Raw genomic sequence first — 14,093 nt, 5'->3', positions numbered from 1 at the left:
TTATATAGGTTTATGATTTTTAGAATTCTTACATATATTACTGCATTTTATCCTCACAGTAACACTGCAAAAAAGGCATGATGCATAATTTTATGAAAGGGTATGACTCAAGGTCACAAGACTGGAGTTAGGACTAGAACCCCAGTATTGGGATGCTGTACACTATTCTTTCTACCATACCACAAATGCTTCTCAAGCATGTAATAAAAAAGTCAAGCTACTATATGCTGAGTGTTGTAGTAGTCTTAATGTTATATTAACAGTCTCCACCACCAAGTCACCTATTACAATCTAAATGAATGCAATTAAGAGATAGAAATGAAAATTTAACCTCATTTGACTTTCACTGACAATTATACTTTGCAACACCACCATAAGAAATTCTCTTTGATTAATGCTTAAGCCATTTTTAAAACTAAGACTAAACTCTGTTCCATTTTATGATGTTTCTTTCAGCAGGTTTCATTCTTTTTATTATTATAATATAGTACACGCTGACATTAAACTTTAGATTTCCTTTGAGGCAATAAGATGCTCTGTATAAAGAACACTATTTGCACTGGAAATGATTTTTCTACCCATGGATTTAACCATTATATTGATTCTATGGATCAATAGTATTTTGACTCTTATCTTGATTACAGTAGTTCGATTATAATTCTTTTTTGGCTTTCCTCAGTGGTATTGTAGTAAAGTTATAAAGAATGGAGTGAAATTATAGGAGGGCAAAATCAGTTAAATGACAGCAATCTGAAAAAATACACCAGATTCCAATTGTCCAGCCTCAGTGATGTAAAGATGCAGTTGTACCATGTGGTGAAAACAGTGTTTTCCTTTCTTAAGCTTTAGAAAAGCACGCTACATCTAAAGCAAACAAATAATCAAGGTACCAGAACCACCTTTGGTGCAGAACAAAATTAATTATGTTAGGATATAATTCTATAAGTTTCTGAAAGGTCATGTATCTTCTACATCTTTATATAAAAAGGCACCTTTCTATATGTTAGAACAGTAAGAATAGAGAGTAAAAATTTGCCTCTCCCTGTATGATTGCTATTTTGGCTAGATAGTATGGCTCTGATTCTTAGAAGAAAACAGAACAATGGATTAAGGGTACATACCTCAAAGTGAAGTCATATTAAGACGAAAGCCTCAACTAATGAAGTACCTTGTTAACAAAGGGAAGAAACCTGAGAGCAAACACTGTGTCTCAAAATATGTGAGTGTGTCCCAGAGACCAAGACTGTCTTTATGAACAGAGGTCCATCACATCTAAATGGAACAGGACTATGGCAGGTCTGAGTTAGTGATTCCTAGAAAAAAAACTGAACTTAATAGTGTCTCCCTGGCATCTCTAGATTTTCTTTTCCTTCACCTTCCTCTTAATAAAGATTTCTCTGACTAGATGGCATCTGAACAGAGACCTGAATACAGTGAAGGAGGAAGAGCCATGTGGTCGTGGAGTGGAGGTGGGGAAGGGTTTAAGGCAGAGAGGAACAACAAGTGCAAAGGCATGCATTGTGTGTTGGAGAAAAATCACTGGAGCTACAGTGTGTAGGGGAGGAGGAGGAGAGAGAAGGTAAGATAGGAGAGTAGAATCTGGCACACAGAAGGGACTCCAAAGCCTTGTTGAATTAATGAAGATGTGCCTGAGCAGATAGCAGGTAATTCTTTATGTAACAAACTCTCTCTAAAACATCTGATTATACCACTTCAAACTACAGTATTCCCTAGTCCCCTTTGGGGGGGAGTGAGGAATGGTAAGGGAACTTGCCCTTCTGCTATAAATTCTCATCATTCTAATCTCTCCTTTTTAAAGATAAAACCTATCACCTCTTCCCTATACTCCCCAATTATTCCACTCCCATCCACATTTTCCTGCCACTGTTACTTTTCCACATCCAGGGAGGCCTGAGGATCCCTCCTCCTCCAAGTTCTACCCCCAGGCTCCGACCATCCAACTGTGGCTAATCCAGTAGCTCTAGTCTCCTTTCCTGTGGGTTAAGTGGATACTATATTCCCTTCTCATCCTCAGTCTCCCTATCACTTAAAATAGTTTCTGAAGAGGCACAGGTACTGTTGCTCTGCTATAGCAAAGTGTCTGATAGCTTTTTTATTTATCTTGTGATAATCTCAACTTCCAGGAAAAAAAAATCCATAATGATATGGGAACTTCTACTCTAGATTTAACAGTGATAAACTATAGTTATTGTTGATGATGAAGTGACAAGAACTTAGGTAAGAGACACCCACTATAATCCTGTAACTTTACAGTTTATTAAAACAAGAAAAGAAAAAAGCAGCATAAAATAGCAATGATTTTAGTAAAGCAGATTCTTAAATCTTCACAGAAAGCAGAGCTAAATAAAATCCCCTATTTGGGGACCTAAACACACACAAGTGAAGCTGAGCAATCAAGTCTCAAAAACATCATTCAATATTAAGTTGGATAAAGTGACCTCTAAAGTCTTAAGATAAACTCTATGAAAGGCTCACTCAGTTTGACAGGTGAGAGTAAACTATCGGTCAAACTGAAAAGTAAAAAGATTTTGGAACAAAAACAAAATAGTATTGAATGTAAACTATAACTGAAAAATAAAATTTTTTTAAATAAATTAAAAAATAAAAAAGGTCAGTTAAAAAATATATTTTAGAACTCATGTATATGGCCAGAACAGCTTTATCATAAACAAATAAAAAGTACTTGAACTTCATACATTTAGGGAAAAATTAGCCAAGCTATACTCAAAAGATAACTGGCTCCTTGCACTTAATCACCACAGAATTGGGTGAGATGGTTCCTCAAAGATATTAGCCCAATATGCTCTCATAACCAAAATATATGGGCTGTTATCATGAATCATTAGAAATTCAAACCAAAAAATGTTATTTCTTTACCCTTATACATGACTATCATGTGTACAAACCGGGACTACTCTGTGTAAATAGATCCAGCAAGACAAACTAAAGAAATTTAAAAAGGATAAATCACATGGACTAATCATATCACTAATGTTCAGCATGACAAGAGCAAGCAGCAGCAACTGACCCCTCCCCCTCCTTGAAACACTTGCCCCTTGGCTTCTAGTATACCATGCTCCCAACCTTTCTTCTACCTTTCTTACCACTCTTAAGTCTTGGCATCCTCTCCTATACCTAACCTTGAAAACAGTGGCATTTAGCAGGGCTCTCTCCAAGGCCCTCCTCGTGAGTTCACATAACATGTCCAAAACTGAATTTATACTTTCTCCTCAAATTTACAGCAGCACCAGTATTCCCTATCTTAATAAATGGTTCCAGTAGCCTCTCAGTCGCTCAAACCAATAAACTGTCATATTTGACTCCTTTCTCTTTATACCTCACTACATGTCAAACAGGTCCAATAAATTCTACCTTCAAAATATTTTTCAACTCTATTCACTCTCCTTCATCACCTCTAGTGCCACCTTAATCCAGGATACTACCTCCCATGAGGACCAGAGCCTCCTAATTAATCTCAATGCATTTAGTCTTCATTTGCAGCCATTCTGAACTTTTTAAAGCTCATAAAATTACTTATCATTAAAAACCTTCCATGGCTAAGTAAAACTTGCCACCATGACTTACATAAACTCTCAAAGATCTGGCTCCTGCTTACATGTACAACCTCATTTGAAACCTTTCTCCCTCACATTTTAAGCACCGGGCAATCCCATGAGCATGCCACTTCTCATCTCAGTATCTTTGCACATGCTGTTTATCCTGCAGAACACATTTCCTCCCCTTCTTTGCCTAACCAACTCCTTCAGTCATTCTTCCAGAATTAGTTTAAATGCCATCTCCTAAGTGTGGCCTTTCCTGGCCTCCAGACAAGATGGCATGCCCCCTGTGCTCTCAAAGCAATCTTCTGAACATTCCTTTCTTAACAGTTACTACAGTTCTCATTCCTAATCCAATACCCATCTTTCTCATGAGTCCATAGGCTCCATCAACAACAAGGACCTATCTTGTTCAGCTATTCTATTCTTAGCGACTACTAAAGTGCCTGGTATAGATTAGGTGCTTAATAAATATATAAAACAATAAAAGGGATGAAATAGTTTATAACATGAAATTGGACTTAGCAAATTATGGCATGTTAAAACTATAGAAACATCTCTCACAGCTCAACTAAAGAAAAGGAAATGCACAATATGTTTGCTCATTCCATCCAAAGATCAAAATTCCATTTAACTCAATTTGTGGTTTCCTTAAAAAAAAACAAAAAACACAACAACTACTGCTACATGACACAACTATGTGTGGCAAACCATCATATCTACAACTTTTTACATGCTAGACTTTGTGTTTATATTTGACTTGTTGATCCAGTATCATTCTCCCAGTAGAGACTGTTTTGGAACCTAACTAGTACAAAGTAATTATAATTAAAGATTTCACAGACAAGCACAATTAACAACTTAATTTTATCCCTCTCTACGAGTATCAAAACTATCTGGCAACCCAAAGCAGCAGAAAAAGGCTCTAATAAGTTATAGAAGAGGTTATGATGCAATCAAGTGTGAAATCATTCAGAAGTGATTTCAAAAAGGAACTGTAGCCATGAGCAGGTGGCTAAGTTGGTTGGAATGTGGTCCTGTACAGAAAAAGATCGAGTGTTTGATTTCCAGTCAGGGCACATACCTAGGTTGCAGGTTTGATCCCCAGTAGGGGCACGTACAAGAGGCAACCGATCAATGTTTCTCATTCACATCGATGTTTCTCTCTCCCTATCTCTCACTCCCTTCTTCTCTCTCTAAAATCAATAAACATATCCTCCAACGAGGATTAAAAAAAAAAAGAACTGTAGACGTGATTACCAAAGAATTTTTAAACATATTTATCAGTTTAAAAATATCACACTACTAACAAGAAGGTTTCACTGATCCTTAATAGGACAATCCAAACAAAAATATTACAAAACTGATAAACTAAACATCTCTATTTAACACAGTTATATAAAGAATTTTCAGATATAATGAAATAGGATAAACATTTAAATAATGTTTAGTCATATAACATGCTTGCTACACTTTTAAGAAACAGTGCAGCAACTTACACGGAATTTAATCACTTGGCAACAGAAAAAAACAAGGCAGGCTAATGAATCCTAATTACACCCGAGCTAGAGTGCTTATCTCACAAAAGACCCAACTGCATATGCCACATTTTAGTATGAAATATAACTTACAATTAAGGAAATGATGGATGGGCTTTTCTACTAGACATATATCTAATTTCTGACATTTACTAAGTCACCAACTTAGAAATTCTGACATTGAATATTCTCTCAGACGCAGCCTATTTTAGACCAACTTTTAGAGCAAACAATGTACCCAAAGAATTAAAAATGGTCAGAAAAACACTTTTACACTCTTCTATTCCCTTTTCAAAACAGGGAGGAAACTCAGTTTTTCTTAAAACTCATTCAATATCTTCCATAGAAAACCCAGTTAATGATTAAAAACCCTTAAAATAAAAATGATATTTTGTGTGAAAATTATATCTAAGAAGCTAAAGTCAGAACAATCATCTGTTCTTAATTTAGCTTCTTAAATACAAAATTGACATGAACATAACTCAGTTCTTGTTTTTTCTTATGATTCAGTAAGTAATTCAAGTAGCCAATGTCCTTTCAGATTTTTAAAAACATATTTATATGCTTTTCATTTGTGTGCAAAGGAATCAAGCAAGAATTAAAAAAAAAAAAAAATCATAGTTGAGACAAAGAGCAGTGTGAAATATACTTAACCTAGTAATATATGCTAATGGACACTGTACTAGACATAAACCAGCTACTAAATAAATAGCATTTCCCTTTAGGAAATTTTGCTCAAATTTTTTTGGGACATATTTAAGTACCAAGTCAGTATTTTTCAAAGTTTTGTTTTTCCACATCCTTAACAGAGCATTTTTACACAACTCAAATGTATTCTTTTGCTCTTCTTTATGAGCTGGCATCCATTTGTGCTACCTGGACTCTTACCTCTGCTTCTCAAAGTGTGCTGGTCTGCCTACAGAGAGTTAAAAGGGTCCTAGATTTCTGCTGCCCCATTCATTATATGAAAATAGCCCTGGCTGGTGTGACTCAGTTGGTTGGAGCAATATCCCATACACCAAAGGGTCACAGGTTTGATTCCAGGTCAGGGCGCATGCCCAGGTTGCAGGTTTCGGGTTCAATCCCAGGTCAGCACAAGTGCAGGAGGCAACCAATCGATGTTTCTCTCTCACATCAATGTTTCTCTCTCTCTCTCTCTCCTTTCCTTTCTCTCTCTAAAATCAATAGGAACATGCTCTTGGGTGAGGATTGAAAAATAAAAATAGCACTAGCTGATTTGCTCAGTGGTTAGAGCATTGTAGCGCAGACTGAAGTGTCGCCAGTTCGATTCCAGTCAAGGGCACGTATCTTGGTTGCAGACTCGATCCCTGGCCCCAACTGGGGCGTGTGCAGGAGGCAACCAATAGATGTGTCTCTCTCACCTTGATGTTTCTCCCTCTCTTTCTCCAACCCCCTCCCTTCCACTCTCTCTAAAATTCAATGGAAAAAATATCCTCAGCAAGGATTAACAAAACAAAACAGAACAAGAACAATAATAAAGCCCAAGACACAACAATAATAATAAAGCCCAAGGCACAACAAAAACAATGATGATAATAAGCCCAAGCCACTTCCAGACTAACCCAACTCCTGTCAAGATTCATCAGAGGAGCCCGGCCGGGCGTGGCTCAGCGGTTGAGCATCAACCTAGGATCCAGGAGACTGGGGTTTGATTCCTGGTCAGGGCACATGCCCGGGTTGCGGGCTAGGCAGCCGGTCAATGACTCTTTCATCATTGATGTTTCTATCTCTCTCCCTCTCCTTTCCTCTCTCTGAAATCAATAAAGATATGTTTAAAAATAAATAAATAAGATTCATCAAAGGAATCTTTGCCTTTTACAGGTTATCTGGGCCATATTCCTGATAACAAATACTAGGATAAAAACACATCTTAGCTTTGCTGAGAAATTAACAATCAATTTCCTCAATTTCAGAAATTGCTTCACTTGGATAAGTTCTGATAAATGGGACGCCTGAGTGATATGCCCCAAGAGCACTTCTTCCTCTAGGCTCATGCAGCAATGAGTATGTCAATTACAGTATTTATCAGTTTTATGACAACTTTGTTACATGCATATGTATTCTGTAAATACCTGAATTTGGATCTATTCGTAGAAAATGTAGTAGTGTTAATTAAACAAACTTCTGATCAAAGTAACTAAGATGACCACTTATTACAGAGCTCAAGATTTCCTGGTTCCAGTTCCTTTGCCTCAGCCAAAAGCAAGTTCTCCCTCTCCCTCATCTTTGAATATCTATAGCATTTTATCTGTAAAGCACCGTATCACATTTTCCTCCTATACAATGACTTATGCACAGATCTATGTTTGATTCCTTTTTCTATCACCAACAACCTAAACTAGGTAACTTTTAATTGTCAGTATTTTTGGATGACTAAATAACAGCATATACTCACACACTTGCTCTCTCTCTCTCTCACACACACACACACACACGCAAAAATACAAAAGGAGGTAGGAAATTGGTTTCACCACATATTCAATATGAATTATGTGATAGATCTAATAAAAATCTAATGATGTAATAGGAATGTGGTATCCAAACCAAAAGCAGCTAGAATTTCAACTTTTCCTTTTGGCAGTCATACCTTATTTAGAATATAGTATGAAATTTATTTTGAGACGGTGGCTTAAAACTTAGGGGGGGCTTGCCCAGCAGGCATGGCTCAGTGGTTGAGTGTCGACCCATAAACCAGGAGATCATAGTTCGATTCCCAGTCAGGGCACATGCTCGGGTTGTGGGCTTGGTACCCAGTGGGAGGTGTGCAGGAGGCAGCCAATCAATGACTCTCATCATTGATGTTTCTACTTCTCTCCCCCTCTCCCTGAAATCAATAAAAACTTATTTTAAAAAAACCTTAGGGGGGGGCTTAATGATTGCATATTATTTCACAGTACTAATAAAGAATGGGTAACTAAAAAATATCTGAAGTTAAGGGTCATAAAAATTTACATGAAATGCTGCCACTAAAATTTTTATCTCGAAAACAAACAGGCCCTGAATTAAATCTTTTTCGCTCCTTCAAATCAAAGTAGGAGATTTTATAACTTAAGTACTTTTTTCTACAATGATCATTACTTTGTAATATGGAAAATAAGTTAATTTAAGCAATTCATTTATTTCATGTACAAAATACTTTGTTTCATAGTATTTATTATCTGATTTTCATCCATTAAAATATTTCTTAAGCATCTGTACTGTAAGTGCAAATAATGGACATATTAAATAGTAGCCAGGTTCTCTGCCTGTGAGGAATAAAAACCAGTTACAGAAAAATAAACAAGAAATACACGCATGAACAGGAAGAGAAAATGAATACAAGGCCAATAATACAGATAAGTAATTTAAAGTTCAAAGGAAGGTGTAGGTAAGGCTTCAGGGAAGTACAACTTGAATTGTACATTAAAAGATGATGAAAATTATTTAAGATAAATGACCTGAAACAAACTGTACATGGTTTAATCAGCAATCAGAAGATTGTTCTGGGTGAAACAGACAATGTTGGGAACAGGAGTAAGTTTAGAATAATAGACTAGAATTAATTTACAGAGAATCTTGAAAGCCAAGTTAAGAAATCTGGCTAATAATTGTTAATTGAAGACTTTAGAGCAATAAGCTGGCATGAAAAAGGAAGCATTTAAGGAAGAGTCATCTTATAGCAGTACATAAGGATAGTTTTAATGATAAATGGAGTAGAAATGGGGAAACCTGTTAGGAGGTGACTAATAAATCAAAAGTACACCAGTAAAAAAAATACAAAAGGAATAGATTTACTACTTACAGCAGGCAAGTAAGAGAGTCTGACAAAGAATACTCAAAGATTTTGTATCTAAGTACCCCTAACAGACAGAAAGAAAAAAATAGGCATTTGAGTCAGTTGGGTCTGGGCAAAATCTGTGCTATGTAATTTTAAAGAATTTAACTTCTTTGAGCCTTAGTTTACTTAGTTGAGAGGATTAAATAAGAAAATGCATATAAAGTATCTATGCACCTGAAACACAACAAGCACTAAATAACCATGATTTTACCTCTCCCCCTTGGCTCCCTGTTCTTTATCCTTTAACAATTCTGTCTGAGAATTGAGCAGTACAGTAGGCAACCTATCTACTACAAGTTGTCATTTTAGAGCTGATGGAATTGAGTTCATGAGATATTAAATGACTTATTCAATGGCATACAACCAGCTACCTTCACTATTGGTACATAAAACACATAAAAAGTAGTGGAAAACTATGAACATAAAATCTTCTTTAAAGACATATCCTCTAATAACACAATAGAAGATCTAACTCATAAATTTAAAAATATTTAAATGACTATTTCCTTAACAATATAAAAAGGGCAATCCATTTTATAAGAAAATATTTTTTTAATGTATATATCAAATTCCAGTGTAGGCTGAATTTCTAATAGGGACATTTCCATTACAAAAGGTACATTAAGGATATAAATTTCTTCTTTTAACTTAGATTGGATTTAGGGGAACCTCAAACACAATAAATTTACTCACCTTCCATGGGCATGGAAATCTAGACGTAAAAACTGGTCCTCGTGTGAAATTGCTCTTTTGGCACGCTGGTGTTTCTGGTGTAATGAATCCACATCATAAGATAATCCTTCATAATGTCTAATGTATTTAGTTAAAGGATTTCCATACTGACCTATGAAAAATAAACACTTTGAATTAGCATCATCTTGAAGGCTCATTTTAGTTCTAACATGATTCCATGATCATTCAAATATCTACAAATATGTATGAGACAATTTTCTCACTAATCTTAATACTTTATTTTCACATATATTGTTTTAAAACTTACTGTAATGGGAATTTCAACTATATACAAAATTTAGATGTTAGCCAAAGGTTTGTCTTAGATGTATGTACATTTTTAAAAACTTATTGCAATGGAAATTTCAATCATACACAAGTCTGGACATTAGTCATAGGTTTGCTTCAGATGTCTTTTATCAGGTTGAGGATGTTTTCTTCATACTTTGCTGATAAATACTATCAGGAACAAATGTTGACTTCTGCCACCTGTTCTTTCAGCATCAATTAAGATGTTATATTGTTTTCTTATTAGTTTATTAACATAGCAAATTGACTGATTTTCTAATGTTAAACCAATCTTGTATTACTGCAATAAATACTACTTGGTCATGGTGTATTATCTTGCACAGTATTGTTGGATTCAACTGGCTATAATTTTGTTTAGAATTTTTATCTATGGTCATGAGAGACATTGGTCTGTAGTTTTCTTGTACTTACTGTCATTGTCAAGTTTTGATATTAGAGTAAGAAATGAGTTGGGGCCCCAGCCAGGAGGCTCAGTTGGTCAGAGCATTGTCCCATACACCAGAAAGGTTGCAGGTTCAACCCTTGGTCAGAGTGGGTACAAGATGCAACAGATCTATGTTTCTCTTCTTTCTCTTCCCTTCCTCTCTCTAAAATCAATAAACATATCCTCAGGTGAGGATTAAAAAAAAAAAGTTGGAAAGTATTCTCTCTTCTTCAGTTTTCTGGACAAATATATGTATAATTGGTATTATATCCTCTTTAAATGTTATGTAGAATTCACCAGTGAAGTCATCTTGGCCTAAAGTTTTGAATGCTTTTACCTACAATTTCTACTTCAATATAGATGTACTATATATAATATATGTAACATATAATACTAACTACAATATCTGTTTCAATATACATAAAGAGTTATCCAGGTTATCTATTTCTTGAGTGAGCTTTGGTAAGAATTTGTCCATTTCATTCAAGTTGTTGAAGTTATGGAGATAAGGTGGTTCGTAATTTCCCCTTACAATGTTTTTATATCTTCTGAACTTCTCATTTCTGGTATTGATAATCTGTATCTTCTTTCGTTCGTTCCAAATTAGGAGAGTAGAGATTTTATTAATCTTCTCAAAGGACCAACTTTTTGTTGTTGCTGCTGCTGCTGTTGTTAATCCTCACCCAAGAATATTTTTTCCATTGATTTTTTTTAGAAAGAGTGGAAGGGAGGGGGAGAGACGGAGAGAGAAACATCAATGTGAGAGGGACACATAGATTGGTTGCCTCCCACACATGATCCGACCGAGGCAGGAGATCGAGGCTGCAACCGAGGCACGTACCTATGACTAGAATCAAACCAGCAACCCTTTAGGCGGGGCAGTTGCACTAACCACTGAGCAAAACAGGCTAGGGCAAGACAAACTTTTATTTACTTTGATTTTCCTTCACTATTTTTGTTTTCTATTTTGTTGATTTTCACTTTAATCTTTATTATTCCTCTTTTTCTACTTACTTTGAATTTAATTGCTTTTTAGTTTCATGAAGTGAGGCCACTGATTTAAGACATTCCTGTTTCTAATCCTGGTTTTTAGTGCTATAATTGTCCTCTTAATACTATTTTAGCAGCATCCCACAGATTCTGTTGTTACTATTTCATTCTGTTCAACATACTTAATATGGTCTATCTTTGCAAATGTGTCATGTGCACTCGAAACGAATGTGTATTCCACTGTTAATGGATGAATGTTCTAGGAATGTCAATCTCTGCTCTTAACTAGTGTTCTAGAAATGTCAACCAGATCAGGTTGATTGATGGTGCTGTTAAAGTCTTCTTTACACTTACTGATTTTCTATATACCTATTCTATTACTGAGAGGCACTGAAATCTTTGCCTATGATTGTGACTTTATTTCTCTTGCAGTTCTTTGCTTCACTGACTTTCAAAGCTGTTATTACATGCATAAATATTAATGATTATTATGACTTTTGGATTCACTCCCTTATAATCAAATGATCTTTATTCTTTGTGATATTCTACTTTGTGACAATCTACTTTGTCTGATGATAATATAGTCATTCCATCTTTTTTTTAACTAATATAGTACGTATCTTTTTCCATCCTTTTACTTGTAACCTATTTGTGTCTTTATACCTAAAGTGAGTTTGTACAGGCAGCAAATAATTGGATATTGCTTTTTTATCCAATTCCATAATCTCTGCCTTTTAATTAGGGTGCTTTGACCATTTACATTTAAAGTGATTACAAATGTGGTTAGGTTTAAGTCTATCATCTTGCTATATATTTCTATTTGTCTCTTCTGTTCTTTGTTCCCTTTCCTTCTTTTGGACTATTTCTTTTTTATGATTTTATTTCATCACTTTATTGGCTTATTAGAAAAACTCTTTCTTTGGTTATTTTAGTGGTTGACTTAGGGTTTACAGTATATACCTTTTACTTATCCCAGACTACCTTCAAGTGATATTATAACATTTCAGGTACAAGAACTTGACATTAATACAGTTCCATTTATCTCCTTCTGGTTTTTACATTATTACCATCATATGTTTTATTTACATATATCTTACAAACCCCACAATACACTGTTATTGTTTTGGTTTAAAGTGATAATTATCTTTTAAAGGTTTCATATATATAATATATATGATATATGATACACATATATCTCAAGAAAAAAAATCTTCTCTGTCATTTCCAAGTCTCTTCATTCCTTTTTGTAGATCATATTTCCATCCAGTATCATTTACTCTATAACTGGATGACTTCCTCTAACATTTCTTCTGCTGGTGAAAACTCTTCAAGCTTTTGTTATATCTGAAAGTCTTTGTCCCTTTTTTTCTTAAGTATGTTTTTATTAATTTCAGAGAGGAAGGGAGAGGGAGAAATAGAAACATCAGTGATGAGAGAGTCATTGACCGGCTGCCTCCAGCACACCCCCTACTGGGGATCGAGCCTGCAACCTGGGTATGTGCCCTGACAGGGAATTGAACTGTGATCTCATAGGTTTTGTTCAACTGCTGAGCCACGCCAGCCAGGCTCTGTTTCGTTTTGAATGGTTTTTCTTACTTTACCTTCTACTTCATTAATATTCTGCAATGTCTAATCTGTTGTTAATATCATCCATTGTACTTTCCACTGAAAATATTTTTTATCTCTAGAAGTTAGATTTATATCTGTTTCCTATCTTCTATGTCTCTACATAACTTTTTAAACATAAGGAATACAGTTATAACTCTTTTAATGTTCGTGTCTGCTAATTCTATGTCAGTTCATGAATTGGTTCTGACTGCTTATTCTTCTCATTAGGGATTGTTTTCCTGCTTCATTCCTGCATGCCTCATAATCTTTCAGTAAATGGGTGCCAGACATTGTGAATTGCACCTTGTTGGGTTCTGGACATTTTTTGTATTCTTATATTCTCAGGCTTTGTTATAAAACGAAGTAGAGTTGCTTGGAAACAGTTTGATCCTTTTGGGGCTGGCAGTTATGAGTGCTCAGTTTAAGGCAAATTATTCCCCACTACTGAAACAAGAGCTGAGTACTCAACCCCATTGCTTCACAAAGTATTAATCTTTCTAGTGTGGCCAATGAGAACAGGTACTATTTCTTCTTCTATGTGGCATGAGGCACTGTTTCCTTCCCTGGCTTCAGGGTCATTTCCTCATATGTACACACTGATCAATAATCTGCTGGATACTCCAGGCAAATCCTCAGCAGATCTCAGAGATTCTCTCCATGCAGCACTCTTCATTCTGATATTCTGTCTGCAAATTCTAACTATTTTGGTTTCCCTTTACTATCCTCTGTTCCATCACCTCAACTCAAAGAGTTTGTTGGCCTCTACTATACTGCAAATGGAAATTCTCCCAAGGAAGCTGGAGCAATCACAGGGCTTGCCTCATCTGTTTCTTCTCTCTCAGAGATCACTGCCCTTCATCTCCTGGTGACCACTGTCTTAAAAACCATTGTTTCTCAGTTTATTCCCTAGTTTTCTTATTTTTTTCAGGCACGGGGATAGAGCTGGTCCTGTTTTCTTCACCTCCATCATGAGCAGAAGTCAAAATTAGTGCTTCCTGAACAAATCAAGTAATATTTCTTCCTAAAGAAAACTGTCCTCTTTTATAAAACAAATAAAACACCTAATTTAAAAAAAA

At 35.5% G+C, this 14,093-nt stretch overlaps 1 protein-coding gene across 1 annotated transcript in view; it reads right to left on the bottom strand.

Moving 5' to 3' along the window:
• ADAM10 (ADAM metallopeptidase domain 10) overlaps window positions 1–14,093 on the bottom strand; it is a 120,068-nt gene that overhangs the window by 75,140 nt on the left and 30,835 nt on the right. Inside the window, exon 2 of the mRNA XM_087821218.1 lies at window positions 9,648–9,798. Coding sequence (XP_087677344.1) covers window positions 9,648–9,798 — 151 coding nt within the window. The remainder of the gene's footprint in view (window positions 1–9,647; window positions 9,799–14,093) is intronic.

This window comes from Miniopterus natalensis, chromosome 1, assembly GCF_054644295.1.
Source record: "Miniopterus natalensis isolate mMinNat1 chromosome 1, mMinNat1.hap1, whole genome shotgun sequence".
Classification (NCBI taxonomy): Eukaryota; Metazoa; Chordata; class Mammalia; order Chiroptera; family Miniopteridae; genus Miniopterus; species Miniopterus natalensis.
Note: the sequence above shows the minus strand (reverse complement) of the source record. Positions and strands in the feature narration are given on the sequence as shown.